We start from the raw sequence: 15,215 nt of genomic DNA, 5'->3' as shown, positions 1-15,215 counted from the left end.
CTTCTAAATTAAAAAGTACTTTACTAGTTACTTAAAAAAGTAATCTGATTGCGTAACTTGCGTTACTTGTAATGCGTTACCCCCAACACTGATACTTACATATGAACAAACATATTAACTGTTCATATGCCTAAACGCTTGTTTAGTTGTTTTGACATTCAGCAAAATATTTTTTTTTGTGTGTGTGTTCCACTTTATAAAAAAGAAAATAAAATAAATAAAAACCATACGGGGATGAAGTTCTGTAATAATAGCGACAGTTCCGTTTCTATCCGCCAGGTGTCTCTGTTTGACAACCTTTAGTCAGCGGCGCTTAAGAGTTCAATCTGTTTTTGTGCTCGGGCTGTATTTCACCGCAAAGTCAAACAATAGGAAGTACTTTGCATAAAGTAAAGGAAGCGGTTTTAACAAACAAATATGATTTCTTTTTTCATTTTGCCATTATTTTGTGAATTAAACACGTACCACATTGTCATTACTCTAACACACGATTTCAACACAATTGTATTCAAATCTGCATAAAGTCAAAAACAATTAGCCTACTACTCTTATGTATATTTACAAATTTTATTCATTTTGATGAATACTGAATCTGTTCATATTTAGTGTAGAACTACAGTAAGCATCACGTTCACACAGCGCACACAACGCCTCTGCACATATTCCCGATTTCTCTCAATGTGGCAACACAACAGCTGTCCGTCAATACATGGGGGAAGAAAGTAACTGGAGTTACTTATTTGAAAAAGTAACTCAGATATTTCCTTCTAAATTAAAAAGTACTTTACTAGTTACTTAAAAAAGTAATCTGATTGCGTAACTTGCGTTACTTGTAATGCGTTACCCCCAACACTGATACTTACATATGAACAAACATATTAACTGTTCATATGCCTAAACGCTTGTTTAGTTGTTTTGACATTCAGCAAAATATTTTTTTTTGTGTGTGTGTTCCACTTTATAAAAAAGAAAATAAAATAAATAAAAACCATACGGGGATGAAGTTCTGTAATAATAGCGACAGTTCCGTTTCTATCCGCCAGGTGTCTCTGTTTGGCAACCTTTAGTCAGCGGCGCTTAAGAGTTCAATCTGTTTTTGTGCTCGGGCTGTATTTCACCGCAAAGTCAAACAAAAGGAAGCGGTTTTAACAAACAAATATGATTTCTTTTTTCATTTTGCCATTATTTTGTGAATTAAACACGTACCACATTGTCATTACTCTAACACACGATTTCAACACAATTGTATTCAAATCTGCATAAAGTCAAAAACAATTAGCCTACTACTCTTATGTATATTTACAAATGCACTTCACAATTTAAAAAGCTTGACATGTTTGTATTTTTGGGGGGTTTATGAAAATAATAAAAAATGGTCATTAAATTAGACTTCATTCTCTTTATGTAAAAGAAAGAAAGAAAAGAGAAAAAAGAGAAGGTTCATAAGCAACTGTGATAAGAAATGTGGACATTACAGTAAACACTACGTCAGTTAACATTTTTCCCTCAACCAGTAGAAAATGTTAATCGGCAGCGTTTATTGGAAGTGGTCTGACCTGCTTTATTAATGACAACAGTCTGAGATGAGTCTTCAAGGCCATCGGTGTGTCTTTTTGCTCACACGGTATTAAGGAAACGTTTAACCTTTTCAGTTCTTCTGCTGAATGGTCCAAACACTCAGTCATTGCATCTCGATTTCTTCTAAGTCACATGTGTTGCAGTAAAAGACATGACTGAGGATGGGTTTAACATTCATTTCAGCCCAGGTGACTGTAGAGGATGTCTGATAAAGGCTGCTGTCTGTGGGTGTCTTACGCTGCTTCTCATCGAGTCATTCAGAGAGGCTGAGTGCGGGGAGCGACCGCAGAGATACTGATCGACCTGGAAACTCGACTGCAAGTGCATGGAGCACAGATGCACAAAGACGCACGTCAGTCTAATGCAGGTACGGCCTGCTCCTGAAGAGATTGGCACAGTCACACACTTACTTGGATAAACAACATCGTACTGACTGATTCATGTACCATAGTATTTACAAGACATTTACTAGGTAAAGTGTGGTATTACAATAATTTATGTCCTACAAAGTGCCTTTGATTATCTTTTTGGTTCTTTTTTGCATCATGGATGTATAGATGGATAGGACAGATGATAGATGGATAGATGGATGGATGGATGGATGTATAGACGGACGGACGGATGGTTGGATGGATGGATAGTTGATGGATGGATGGATAGATAGATGATAGATGGATAGTTGATGGATGATGGATGGATGGATGGATGATAGATGGATGGATGGATAGATGGACAGATGATAGATGGATGGATGGATAGACGGACAGACGGACGGACGGATGGATGGATGGATAGATGGATAGTTGATGGATGGGATGGATGGGATAGATGGATAGATGATGGATGGATGGATGGATGGATGGATGGACAGATGATAGATGGATAGATGATGGATGGATAGATGATGGATGGATGGATAGATGATAGATAGATAGATGGATAGATATTTTTTGTATAAGTGGGAAAAAGCTGTCAAACCCGGCCGATGGCATCAGTACAGTGACACTTCAGACGCTCAGGACAGGCGTTCTGAAAGCTGGATCTCAGTAACAGAAGATCTGCCCACGTCCTCCCAAATCACTGTACAACCACTATCAATCAAACTGAAGCTCACAGTTTCACACTATCAATCAAACCTCTCTGTGTAGCTTGTGTTTTCCGTGACGTGTGTGAAATCGAGGTCAGCTCATATGTGCATGTGTGTCGCGTGGCATGAAGAGCGGCTGCTATTTACAGCATCTGAGAATGCTTGTGGTGCTTTATCAACGCAGACAGACTCTGAAAGGAAGATGTTGGCGGCTCATTAATCTACTGTCTGCATTTGTCTGGTTGGTTATTTTGTACGCAAAGAATAATATCAGATTTGAACGAGGCCTTTGAAAAACGTGTACAAGAACCCACAGACCAGTCAGAAACCACCTAGCAACCACCTAGAACACCCTAGCAACATTATAAAACCATCCAGAACACCATAGCAATCTACACTCTCAGAAAAAAGGTACAAAAGCTGCCAGTGGGCCGGTACTCTTTCACAAGGTACTAACATATAACATTTAGGTACTCATATTTGTACTTAAGGTGCTTTCATGTATTTTTAAGGTACTAAAATGCTCCCTTTAGGGGTAAAAAAGGTACTTAAGTGTACCTTGTAAAATGGCACCGCCAGTGAGTTTTTGTACCTTTTTTAACATTTTTATCTTAAATCTATCTCAATTGCGAGATATTAAAAAAAAAAAAACTGAATTGTGACTTTTTTCGCATTCCGAGTTTATATCTCGTAATTTTGCAGGTTTTTTTTCTCCAGAATTCTGAGTTTACATCTCACAATTGTTTGTTTTTTTCCGTTTTGAAATAAAAATAAAAATTGTGACTCTTTATCTTACATTTCTTACTTTTTTTCTTGCAATTGCGAGTTTATATCTCACAATTGTCTTTTTTTCTAAGAACTGCAAGATATAAATTCAAAAACGCAAGACAAAAAAAAGTCGCAACTACTTTCTTTTTTTTTTTATCCCATGAAAGAAACAAGCTTCCATAGCAACTGAATAGCAACATCTTAACATCATGGTGGCATTTTCTAGTACAAATCTAGTAAATCTACGTCATTTTAGTCCACTATTTTACAACTCTCTAAAAAATGATTTTTCAGTTGTAAAGAAAGATTATTGGAGAACATTTTACAAGAAAATGCTATTATTTTCTTTCGACTTCCAAGATTTCATGCTTAATTATTGAATGTGTTACTTGCCATTTCTTTGTATTTATAAAATATACGGTAACACTTTATTTTAAGGATCAATTCTCACTATTATCTAGCATGCATATCACTAGCATATGGCTGTTTATTAGTACTTATAAAGCACATATTAATGCCATATTCTGCAAAAACATATTTTAGATCCCTTACACCATACCTTCCTTGCTATGAATAAGCAGCAAATTAGGAGTTTACCGAGTCAAAAAGTCGTTAATAGTTAGTTAATAATGAGAATTGTGCCTTAAAATAAAGTTTGACCAAATTTACTACCAATTTCTGAGTGCATGTTGTTTCAAGTTAAAGAGTAGGCCTAGCCTACACCATTGTTTTAGTGTAAAATCAACTTATTTTCTTTATTATGCATTAGATTTGCTGCCTTTAAAGGTGCTAAAGTAAATAATGTTGGACTGATCGATGTTATACAAAGTAAGCTAGCCTATAAATGTGGTATAACGTTAGCGAAGATGTTTATTTTGTTATTGCAATGTGTTTCAGCAGAGTATGTGACCTGACATACATAAACCTCACTGACACCGACTGTGGTCTCCAGTGAACTCATTTTTTAGTCTGATTTATGATGTATGATTAAAACAGACTCCATTAAGACAGATAATCTGTTTACCTTGCACGCGGCAACTTGTAATCTGTGGTAAAATAGCGAACTTACGCTTTGCAAAATAAGATGGACATCTTTCCAGGTAATCACAGTCATTTTTGAATCTGAACTTTTTTTTAGCTTTTAGATGGATTTTGCTTTTAAAGATCTTGCAGTTCTTTATTGGAGACCTTATAATCACAACAGATGAACACAAGATGCTCTTTAAGACGTGAAAAAAAATTACATTTAACTGTATTTAGCAGTGCTGGTAACATCAACAGACAGCTCATTGAATAAAAAACATGTATGAAGAAAGAGAAGATGAACACAAATCTGAGACAGTTTGGTCACATGATCAAATACATTTAATCTAATATATAAACAAAGAACCCTAAAAAAAGTGAATAAGACTACATTAGTTAGGTAGCAAGTCCTTCACCTACTTAAAATAAAGAAACGACACTGAATGACATGTCACTCCTTATCTGAGTAACCAGGGTGACATTCTTTTTGACCTCCAAAAATGAATGGGCTTTTACAGGAAATTAATATTGCACACAGAAAAACAAAACCTCATGTACTCTGGTGGTAAGGGGAAACGCTCAGCTATGGCCAGGTCATATTTCACCCCAAAATCAAAAGAAAAGATGAAAAAAATACATTTTCCCTAAAGGAAGAGTTTTTAATTATGACATTATTTTCATGACAATTAAACAACTTAAAAAAAAAAAAACACTAATGGAGAAAAAGGGATACTATACTATATTAACTGTTTATTTTTTATTAAAGGAGTCATATGATGCGATTTCAATTGTTCCTTTCTCTTTGGAGTGTTACAAGCTCTTGGTGCATAAAGAAGATCTGTAAAGTTGCAAAGACTAAAGTCTCAAATCCAAAGAGATATTCTTTATAAAAGTTAAGAGTCAGCCACACCCCCCTAAAACGCCTCGTTCTAACACGCCCCCACATGTCTACGTCACTATGTGGGAAGATTTGCATAACGCCGCCCAAATGTTCACACAAAGAAAGAAGGCGTAACTTTTATTCTCGCTGTAGTATTGTTGCTGCCGCCACCATGTCGTGAAGACGCTGTGTGTTTCGTTGTGAAAGTGAAACTACTTTGTTTGGTCTTCCAAAAGAGGACACGACTAGAAATCAGTGGTTAAGTTGTATTTACAACACTGTTCCAGAACACTTCAACCCAAATATTCAGATGTGTGCAGCGCATTTTGCGGAGGATGAGGACGGTTTCCTGTGAGAGTAGCCTAAAACGCCAGTGTCTGTTTCTATAAAGTGGGGCAGTTCCAACTTTGCAAGGACAGTCTGGCGCTTCTGACTCACAGACTGTAAGTACGTTTTCATATTTAAAGAATTTGCCACTGATGATTCAAACGCGAGTTTTGAGCAGTGTAGAGTAGCGTTTGTAGTTTGTCGTTTCTCCAGACATGGTTTTGTTTACACGGCACGATACCTAACACGTAAAAATACAGTAGAAGTCATTATAATCAGTAATTATGTCCCCACTGGATGCAACAAATGCCTCGTTTGTAATGGGTTTTAATGGCTTGGTCTTGTCGTGCCTGGAGACGGTATCACAGTATGGTGAGGGGCGTAACACTTCCATCACATGCTTGAGGTATTCGGCCAATCACAATCGTCGTCGTGTCTCAGAAAGGCGGGGCATAGAGGAGAAACAATAATGTACAGTATGTGGAAAATAATGTGTTTTTTGAACCTTAAACCGCATAAACATTTCATTACACCAAATACACAAAATAATGTTCTTTTTAGCAACATCATATGACCCCTTTAATGCACTCAATGATTTTGCTGATTTAAATAAACTTCTCTGTTACACATTTATGAAAATCACATTTGATAACGAGGAAAAAAATCAAAACACATCCAGACATTAAGGTAATTGTCATGAAAATTCACAATGCAATAATAATAACAATATTTATATTTTTTGCTTATGTAATTGCCATGAAAATGTCAATGCAAAAAAGGATTTAAAAAAAGACTAAATTAATTAAAATAAAACATGGGGAAAAATTGTAATAGGCCTAAATTAAGCATCATTTTCTTTATGCATAATGTGTTTTTTATGGCCATTTAATGGTAACTTCTTCATGAGATTCATCTGGTAATGCTTTACTAATCATATAACTTACCACCAACACTGATGATTTGTATTGCTAATTAAAAAATAAAAATAAAACTACAGCCTGTAGTGAACAAACACATTAGTCCTGATTAGAGTTTAAAAATAATTCTGCAACCTGTAAAAGGACGTAAATGCTGGACGAAAGAGAGATTTCACCTAAATATTTTGGTAAACAAGCACGTCTACCTCAAAGAGGTCCAACCATAAAACTCCCAATATTCAGGCGTCCCGTCTCACGTTTAACTGTGCTCTATGAATGAGTCGTCATCACTATGAACATGAGACATCAACCCATCCTGCTGCTTTTAACACCATAAAAACCTGATCCAAAAATCCAATCTATGCTCAAAACTGCAATAGAAGGCAGATTATTATTGCACATGCAAATCAAAAACAGAAAAATAACCAATAAGAATAAAAAAAGACAAAATGATTATCAGCAATAAAAAGGCTATTTCAGTTTCCCTAAGAATCTTCAATATAATGAAAAAAAACTATATTTGTTCTAATAATATACATTAAAAATAGATGTCATTATTATTGTATAAATGAACTGAAGCTCGAGAGCAAATCAGTAAAAATCTTGTTCTACCAAACGCTAAAAGTGAACACAAGTGAACTAAAACACACTGTAAAACTGGATTGTTGGCTTTTCTTCGCCTTCAATCACTTCAATGAGGTCAAGCTCCAAAATGCTGAAAAGAAAAATACCATAAAAAAAAGTCCATAAATCATGGTATGGACTTTTTTTTTTTTACCTGAAAAATGCCAGGGTTTTCTTTCAGAGTGAATGTCGCAAAACCGATCAAATACAGATCATGTTTCACCCCAAAGTATATCCATTGGCTCGCCTTCATGGTTTAAAAGAAATATTTCCAACATTGCGACGTAACCAATTACCCCCCCCCCCCCCCCCCCAAAAAAAACAACATTTTGCAGAAAAGCCAATAAAACCTATTTGTTTTAAGACTGCAGTGCAAAAAATAAATAATATATTATTGAAATTGTTAATTACATTTGTGAAGTAAGCAACTACTGTAATTGTAAGTAACAATTTTAAGAGAAACCGAGCAATAAATGATGAAAAACGGGCCTTATCTCTTTATGCAACATATATATCATTTTTCTCTGACCCAGGTATTTCTTTATGAGATTCACTTACATGAGGACTGAGGTGAATGCAGTATTTTAAACAGAGTAATCAGTTTGTTTGTCATATAACAAACACCATTAATGCTGGTACATGTTTCTACATGAAGCCGCTTCCTCAGATGAAGCAAACAGGCACTGGAGGTTTATGGTTTGATATACGGCAGAAATGTGAGGGAGAACAGGGTTCAAAACAAGACCTTCATTTACCTGACAAATTAGTTACTGGCATCAATGAGGACGTTCATTTTTATGACTGTGTTTGTGATCTCAGTTTATCTCGTGAATCTCACAAAACCAAATCAAGAAGTCTAGGTCATATTTCACACAAAATCAAAAATATTGTGTTAGAGCGTTTCTGTTAACGGTAATACAATGAATAAAGCTGTATTACTCTATTGTACTACTACTACAAAAAAAAACTTTTTGAGCTCAAAATTTGCTTATTTTTCAGGAAGAAATTGTCATTATGCAAATATTTCAATGATTCCTAAAGGTTCTATCGTCTTATTTCTCATGTTTTATTATTAATATTTAATTATTGTACTGTAATATGTTGTATGTAATAAAATGTTCTTAGTTTTTTCTTAAAGCTTACGTTGTCTTAATTATTTTGGTTTTATTATTGTATTGTAATAACTATAATAAAATATAATAACAATAATAATAATAATTATATTTCAGAAAATTTGCTTAGATTTCATGACAATAATGTCATTATTTATTACATTATATTATTATTTAAAATTATATTATTGTATTGTAATAATAATTAAATATTCAAAAAATTATACTAACAAAGTGAGATATATATATATATATAGTTTTATTATTGTAGTAATAAAACATTTAAAAATAAAGAACATTTGGGTGGAAAATGTGTTCAAGTTTGATGAAAATGTCATGGTCAAAAATGTAATGGTTCTTAAAAAAAAAAAAAAAGGCCACTTTTCTATTTCTTATTTTGTTTTATTATTAATTTCATATTTTCCTTTGTATTTTGGAGTGAAATATGAGCCAGATATGATGCGAACAGAACGGTGGGTAAACCAGCACTCCTAAGGCTTCTCCACCTCAACAACATTTCGTTTTCCTCTCGAACAACTTCTTAAAGCAAAATGTAAATAGAAAAACTGAACGCATTTCAGTACCAAATTACAAAGATATCAAAGGCTATCAAAGTCGGTGTTCACTCGATGGCTCGTCAAGTCATTTCTCACACACACACACACACACACAAAAGTCACAATGTGCAGGCAAAATCCCTTTAAAGGGAGTTCACCCCAAAATGAAAATGCTGTCATTAATTACTCACCCTCATGTCATTCCGTGAACCCCTGATGTCACATGGACTATTTTACAGATTTCCTTGCTATGTTTCTGGACCTGGGAACATTACAGTTCTGTTGCGGTCCATGCAAGGTCAGAGAGCTCTCGGATTTCATCACAAATATCTTAAAGTGTGTTCCGAAGATGAACGAAGGTCTTACGAATGACATGAGGGTGAGTAATTAATGACAGAATTTTTATTTTTGCATGAACTAACCCATTAAGATAAAGAATAATCCCTTTCTGTACCGTCCGACCTTACGGAATACATACCACCAGTTTTGCAGCAAACAAAAAAAAAGACGAACAAGCCACGAGAATGTGGCTTCTGTACACATCCGAACGAGCGCTCGATTAAACCTTCTGAACGGGCGTCTGTGCGGCCCGATTGCTGCTCTTCTTAACGCGGCTGCGGGCGTAGATGCGCAGGAAGAGGGCGAGGAAGACCACGGCTACGCCCAAGCCGCCCACCAGGGTGACGGCGTGACCGTAGAGGAAGCAAGACAAGAGGATGGCGATGGCCTGCCGCAGAGTCATGATGATGGTGAAGACGGCCGCGCCGAACTGCGAGATGGTGTAGAAGATGAAGAGCTGCCCGAAGGCGGAGCAAACCGACAGCAGCACGGCGTGCATCGTGAACTCGGAGTGACGCATCATGAAGGCCAGCGAGTCGAAGAAGGCGCCCTGCTCCAGCAGAGAGCCCACCGTGAAGAGACACGAGAAGAGATTGACGCCGAACATCATCTGCACCGACGACATCTTGTACTTGAACAGGTTGTCCTGCCAGTTGGAGGTGAAGCTGTCGAAGACGATGTATCCGCCGAGGATGACCACGCCGGAGAAGGTGGTGACGGTGGAGGAGTGTTTGCCGGTGGAGCTGGAGAGCAGGAACATGCTGACGCCCAGCGAGATCAGGACGGCCGTCAAGTACTCCCAGTACTCGTAGCTCTTGCGCGACACGATCTTGCCCATCAGCATCACGGGGATCACCTTAGAGGCCTTGGCCAGAACCTGCGACGGAAACACATGTGGCGTTGGATCAAGACAGCAGCACGAGCTGACTGTTGCAAGAACATGCTCAACCTTGTGACAAAAATACATCAGTCTCACAGAAAATGTGACCCTGGAGCACAAAATCAGCCATAAGGGTCAATTTTTTTCTTAATGTCCTAATGATTTTTGGCATAAAAGAAAAATCGATCATTTCGACCCATACAATGTATTTTTGGCTCATGCTACAAATATACCTGTCCTACTTAAGATTGGTTTTGTGCTCCAGGGTCACAAATGTCAAGATTTGATCAAACGTACAGTGGCCTGGAGAGCTCAACATGCTGCACATGAAAAAACATCTGCAAATTAAGAAAACATCATCAATTTGACAACACGCGCGCTGCAAATGCTCACAATACAACCAAATACAGAAATGCACTGCAAATAGACACAGACCACCTCAGAGATGTTTAAGAGAACTGCAAAGTGACGAACATGGCTGGGACATATTTATCAATGCTTGATCTGAAAGGTGAGATTTTTGTTTATTTAATATATAAAAAAGCCTAAATAATCTGATGAAATACACAATTACTGTAACTGTGAAAGGGTATGTAAGCTGGCTAACTTTTACAACTTCCCTTACAAAAATTAACCATAGCCTATGGTTTACTATTAAAGTTAATTAAAATATTGACTATATAAAAAAAATAAAACAAAAAATTGTTACTGTAGTTAAACCATAGTATCCATGCACAAATTAACCATGGATTTACTACACTAACCATAGATTAACCATGGTATTTGTACAACTGTGGTTACACAAATGGTAATCAATACGCCATAAAAAAAACAACAACATGGTTAATTTTTGTTTTGTTGGAGTAATTTTATTGTGGTCTGTGCTACTTGCGCAATTCTTTATTTGTTTGTGTGGTGAGCATTTGCAGCACATGTGCTGTTAAACTGATGAAGATGTTTTCTTAATTTGCTGGTGCTTTTTCTATTTGCATGTGTTTTCTGAATTTGCAGCGCGTTGAGCTCTCTCAGCCACAGTACAAATGTCCAGAAACTAGACACCACAGACTGATATACAGGATGCACATGACCAATAACCATCATGGTGGAAATTATAGATTTATAATGCTTAATTTTAAAGATATTTTTTATATTTATTCATTTTTATTTATTAAAATTAATTTATTTTATTTTATTTTTATATTTTGTAAAATATATCGTACTGCCATGGTGATGATGGTGATTTTAATTAAATAATCTTTTTTTTTTTTTTTTTTACTAATGAATATAAATAAAATATGCTGTACTGCCTTCAGTGATTTTAATTAAATCATAAAATAACTTTAAAAACTAATGAATAAATAAATAAATAAAATATGCTGTACTTCCTTCATGGTGATTTTAATTAAATAATAAAATAAAGTTAAAACATTAAAATGTAGATAATTGTAAAATATCTAAAATAATAGATTTTTAAAAATGTATATTGTGAAAACATGAAGGCTATTAACTTGTGCACACAGTTTAATGAAAAACAAATGAAAAGATTAATATTATTGATTTTATTTTAAATTATATTATTTTATGTTTTTCGTTTAAAGAAATTCACACTAAAATTCCAATGCAGAATTGTAATGTTTGGTACAAGTGAAACCAGAAATCTAAATATGATAATATGTTCAACATACAAACCATGGATAACCATTTAGCATGCTTGAAACCTCACTATTTATTTATTTATTGTTTTATTTGAATTGGTAAAATAAAGCACTAATATAATCTGCTTTCCATATCAGCTAAATAGACCAATGCTAATATTTCAAAGAAATGCAAATATTGTCTATCACCGATATGATCACAGATATATTGTGCAACCCATGATATGGTTTATACACGGGGAAATATCTGTTAAATATCTACATTGTTACGGCTATTCTCACAAAACCTTTGAGAAAAAAATAAGAAACAAGAAAAATACATTTTATTTTACATAAAGAAAAGTCCAAATTCACATTAGCATAATGCTTAATATTTAAAAATATATATTTTTTATTATTACTGAAATGCACAAAAACATTGTAAAAAGTATTTATCCTATATGTAATATTTGTTCTATAGCCCTAATGATCATTTTACTAACCTGACAGAACTGGAGAGGATCTGCAAGGAGGGATGGCAGAGGATCCCCAAATCCAGGTGTGAACAACTTGTTGCATCTTTCCCAAAAAGACTCATGGCTGTGTTAGATCAAAAGGGTGCTTCTACTAAATACTGAGCAAAGGGTCTGAATACTTAGGACCATGTGATATTTCAGTTTTTCTTTTTTAATAAATCTGCAAAAATGTCAACAATTCTGTGTTTTTCTGTCAATATGGGGTGCTGTGTGGACATTGAGGAAATAAACTTAAATGATTTTAGCAAATGGCTGCAATATAACAAAGAGTGAAAAATTTAAGGGGGTCTGAATACTTTCCGTACCCACTGTATATACACATACATCATTGATAATATTTGCTGTAATAATGTTGCATAAATTCATTATGGAAATGAGAATTTGGGTGAGTGTGAGGAAAATACTGTCAAAAAATTAAAAACAGAGAACATCTAATTGTATACTTACTGAACAATAAGCATATTAGAATTTTTAGTTTTTATTGTTAATTTTATTTCTTAATCATCTGTTATGATTATTTTATATCCTTTTTATGTAAAGACCTTTGAGTCACCACTGTCTATGACGACGACGATAAGTGTGTGCTATATAAAATAAACCTGCTTTACCATGCAGCTCATTTACCCAGAATGCAGTGCTGTACCTGTGTGGGAAAGCTGATGTATTTGAGCGCTTCATACTGGCACCAGCTGCTGAGGATGTTGGACAGTGAAGCGAAGGAGTATTTGTACATGGGCGCACCGTGACGGGGCTGTTTGAACAGGACACACCACAGACCGGACACCGTCAGCGCCAGGATGCGGTTCATGAACACCAGAAACTGAGAGTCTCTGAAGCGCTCGCCGCTGCCTTCCACCTCGGTCGCACCGTACGAGCGCGTCATCACCCGCTCCTGAAGAACACCCCACGTCAGGTACGACGCCTGCACGAGGGCAAAACATACAGAGATATTGATATATGAAGAGGTCATTTGCAAAAACAGATCACTCAAAAATCATGTTTTTTATTATGTTCTCAGGTTTTTATTGTGTTTGCTGTATTTTTTTTTTACCTAATCAAAATAACCCAACTGCAGTTTGATTGATATTAATTGGAATGCACAATGAAAAATTGTTAAAAACAGAGTTATCCGTTTTTGCAAATGAACTCTTCATATGTAGATATTATTGCAAACACATGACTATTAAAAGACTATTCATTTCTTAACTTGTGCACACCGTATTAAAAATAAAATAACTTCTTAATATTATTTACATTTTAAAAACTGCAATTATAGTAGTGGGAATCTACTGAGAATTAATACTGAGAAAAATGGGAATTACAAAAACAACTACAAAAAAAAAATACGTAACTGTAAAAAAAAAAAAAAATTATTACTGAAATGCAAAAAAGTTATTACTTAAATTTTATTTTTCAATAAGTATTTTTATCATCATTGGTAAAATATGTTGTATTGGCTTCATGATGATTTAAATTAAATTAAATAATTTTAAAAGTGAAGAAAAACAATATAGATAGAATATGTTTAGTATTAATAATATTTTAGATATTATTGAACACATGAAGACTATTATCTTGTGCACACATTAAAAATAATAAAATAACTTCATCAAAAAATACTATTTAAATAAAAAAAAAACACTCCAAAAATATTGTAATGCATACTGTAAAAACAATTTTCACTGAAATGCTAAAAAATGTATATTACTTCAAGTGTAAAAAAAAAAACTAAATTAAATTAAAAACCTTTTAATTAAAATAAAAAAATATATATACTCAGGGATTAAAGTTCCGTTGCTACGACGCATTTCCGTCAGTTCATAAAAACAGTCACGTGCTTCATTCCTGAATGATTCAGCTGTTCGAACGAATCAATTGAATGAATGATTCCGTGATAAAATCAGTGACTTTCCGCCACCTGCTAGCGGATTTAGTTTCATTTTTAGCGTATAATTTCATTTATTTGAATCATTTAATATTTCTGTATTCAAAATTATATATTTAAAACATTATTCTCCACATGAATTTAAGAATTTAATTGCACTCATGCCACTTCTAAGACAAATAAGTTACCAATCATATGAAATTAGTATTAATAAATTAATTTGTACTACAAAGGTGGCACAGAAGAACACAGAAGTGGCTTGTAGGTACATTATCAGATGTTTAATGAGGCTCAGAGGTGGCATGAGTGCAATTAAATTCATAAATTCATGTGGAGAATAATGTTTTATAGGTAACATCATGAAAATCTGACTGTTACGATCTTTAAAAGTCTAGGAGTTGTATCATAACACTTAAAATAGATTATTGCTAGGTGGATTGAAACAGGCAGAAAAGTGACCATAAACACAAATGAAGTAACAATTTATTACCTGAAGCCGAAGCCACAAGAAAAAGGCGTTGTGATGCACTATTTACAGTTTGCTTTGAAATAAAATAATAGTAAAGAAAATTAACAACAATGGAAGTAACGAAGGTTAACAAAAACAATATAGGAAAAAAGGAACTTGAGTGGCGCCCAAATCAAAGAAAACAATAAAACCAAATGATTCCCATAAAGCTCCCCAAGTCCTCTAGCCTAACTAACAAAAGAAGAATGTAGAAAAGAAACCGAAATCTTCAGCGTATCGACGCTCTAAATGTCCTACTCTTACCACTAAAAACCAAATTACAAGGGGGGCACACACCGCTTTCCTAATGTGTCTAGACGCGTTCGCGAGATAGTGACACCAGTCAACACTTTCACTTCAGTAAGGAGGTTTCTTGTTCAGGCAGTATTCAAGCGTTGTCTTATTCGACTGTAAGTGCCCTGCGAAGTGGACTTCACATGAAATTCCGCCATGATTCCAGTTCCAAGGGAACGTACACGTTACATTCAAAGGGCATTAAAGTGCACGAGACGTGAATTTATATTGTATTTATTTACAGAGGTAGGGGAGAGCGGGGCACA

At 34.9% G+C, this 15,215-nt stretch overlaps 1 protein-coding gene across 1 annotated transcript in view; it reads right to left on the bottom strand.

Annotated features, from left to right (window-relative positions):
• Nucleotides 1-9,240: 9,240 nt before the first annotated feature.
• LOC107568229 (adenosine 3'-phospho 5'-phosphosulfate transporter 1-like) overlaps nucleotides 9,241-15,215 on the bottom strand; it is a 14,305-nt gene continuing 8,330 nt past the window's right edge. The window contains exons 4-5 of the mRNA XM_016254163.1: nucleotides 12,906-13,184; nucleotides 9,241-10,089 (exon numbers count right to left, since the gene is read on the bottom strand). Of these exons, the coding sequence (XP_016109649.1) occupies nucleotides 9,433-10,089; nucleotides 12,906-13,184 (936 nt within the window). The 3' untranslated portion in view covers nucleotides 9,241-9,432. The remainder of the gene's footprint in view (nucleotides 10,090-12,905; nucleotides 13,185-15,215) is intronic.

Source organism: Sinocyclocheilus grahami, unplaced genomic scaffold (genome assembly GCF_001515645.1).
Source record: "Sinocyclocheilus grahami isolate Dianchi unplaced genomic scaffold, SAMN03320097.WGS_v1.1 scaffold1225.1, whole genome shotgun sequence".
Lineage (NCBI taxonomy): Eukaryota > Metazoa > Chordata > Actinopteri > Cypriniformes > Cyprinidae > Sinocyclocheilus > Sinocyclocheilus grahami.
The sequence above is the reverse complement of the archived record's forward strand: the minus strand, read 5'-3'. Positions and strand labels throughout refer to the sequence as shown.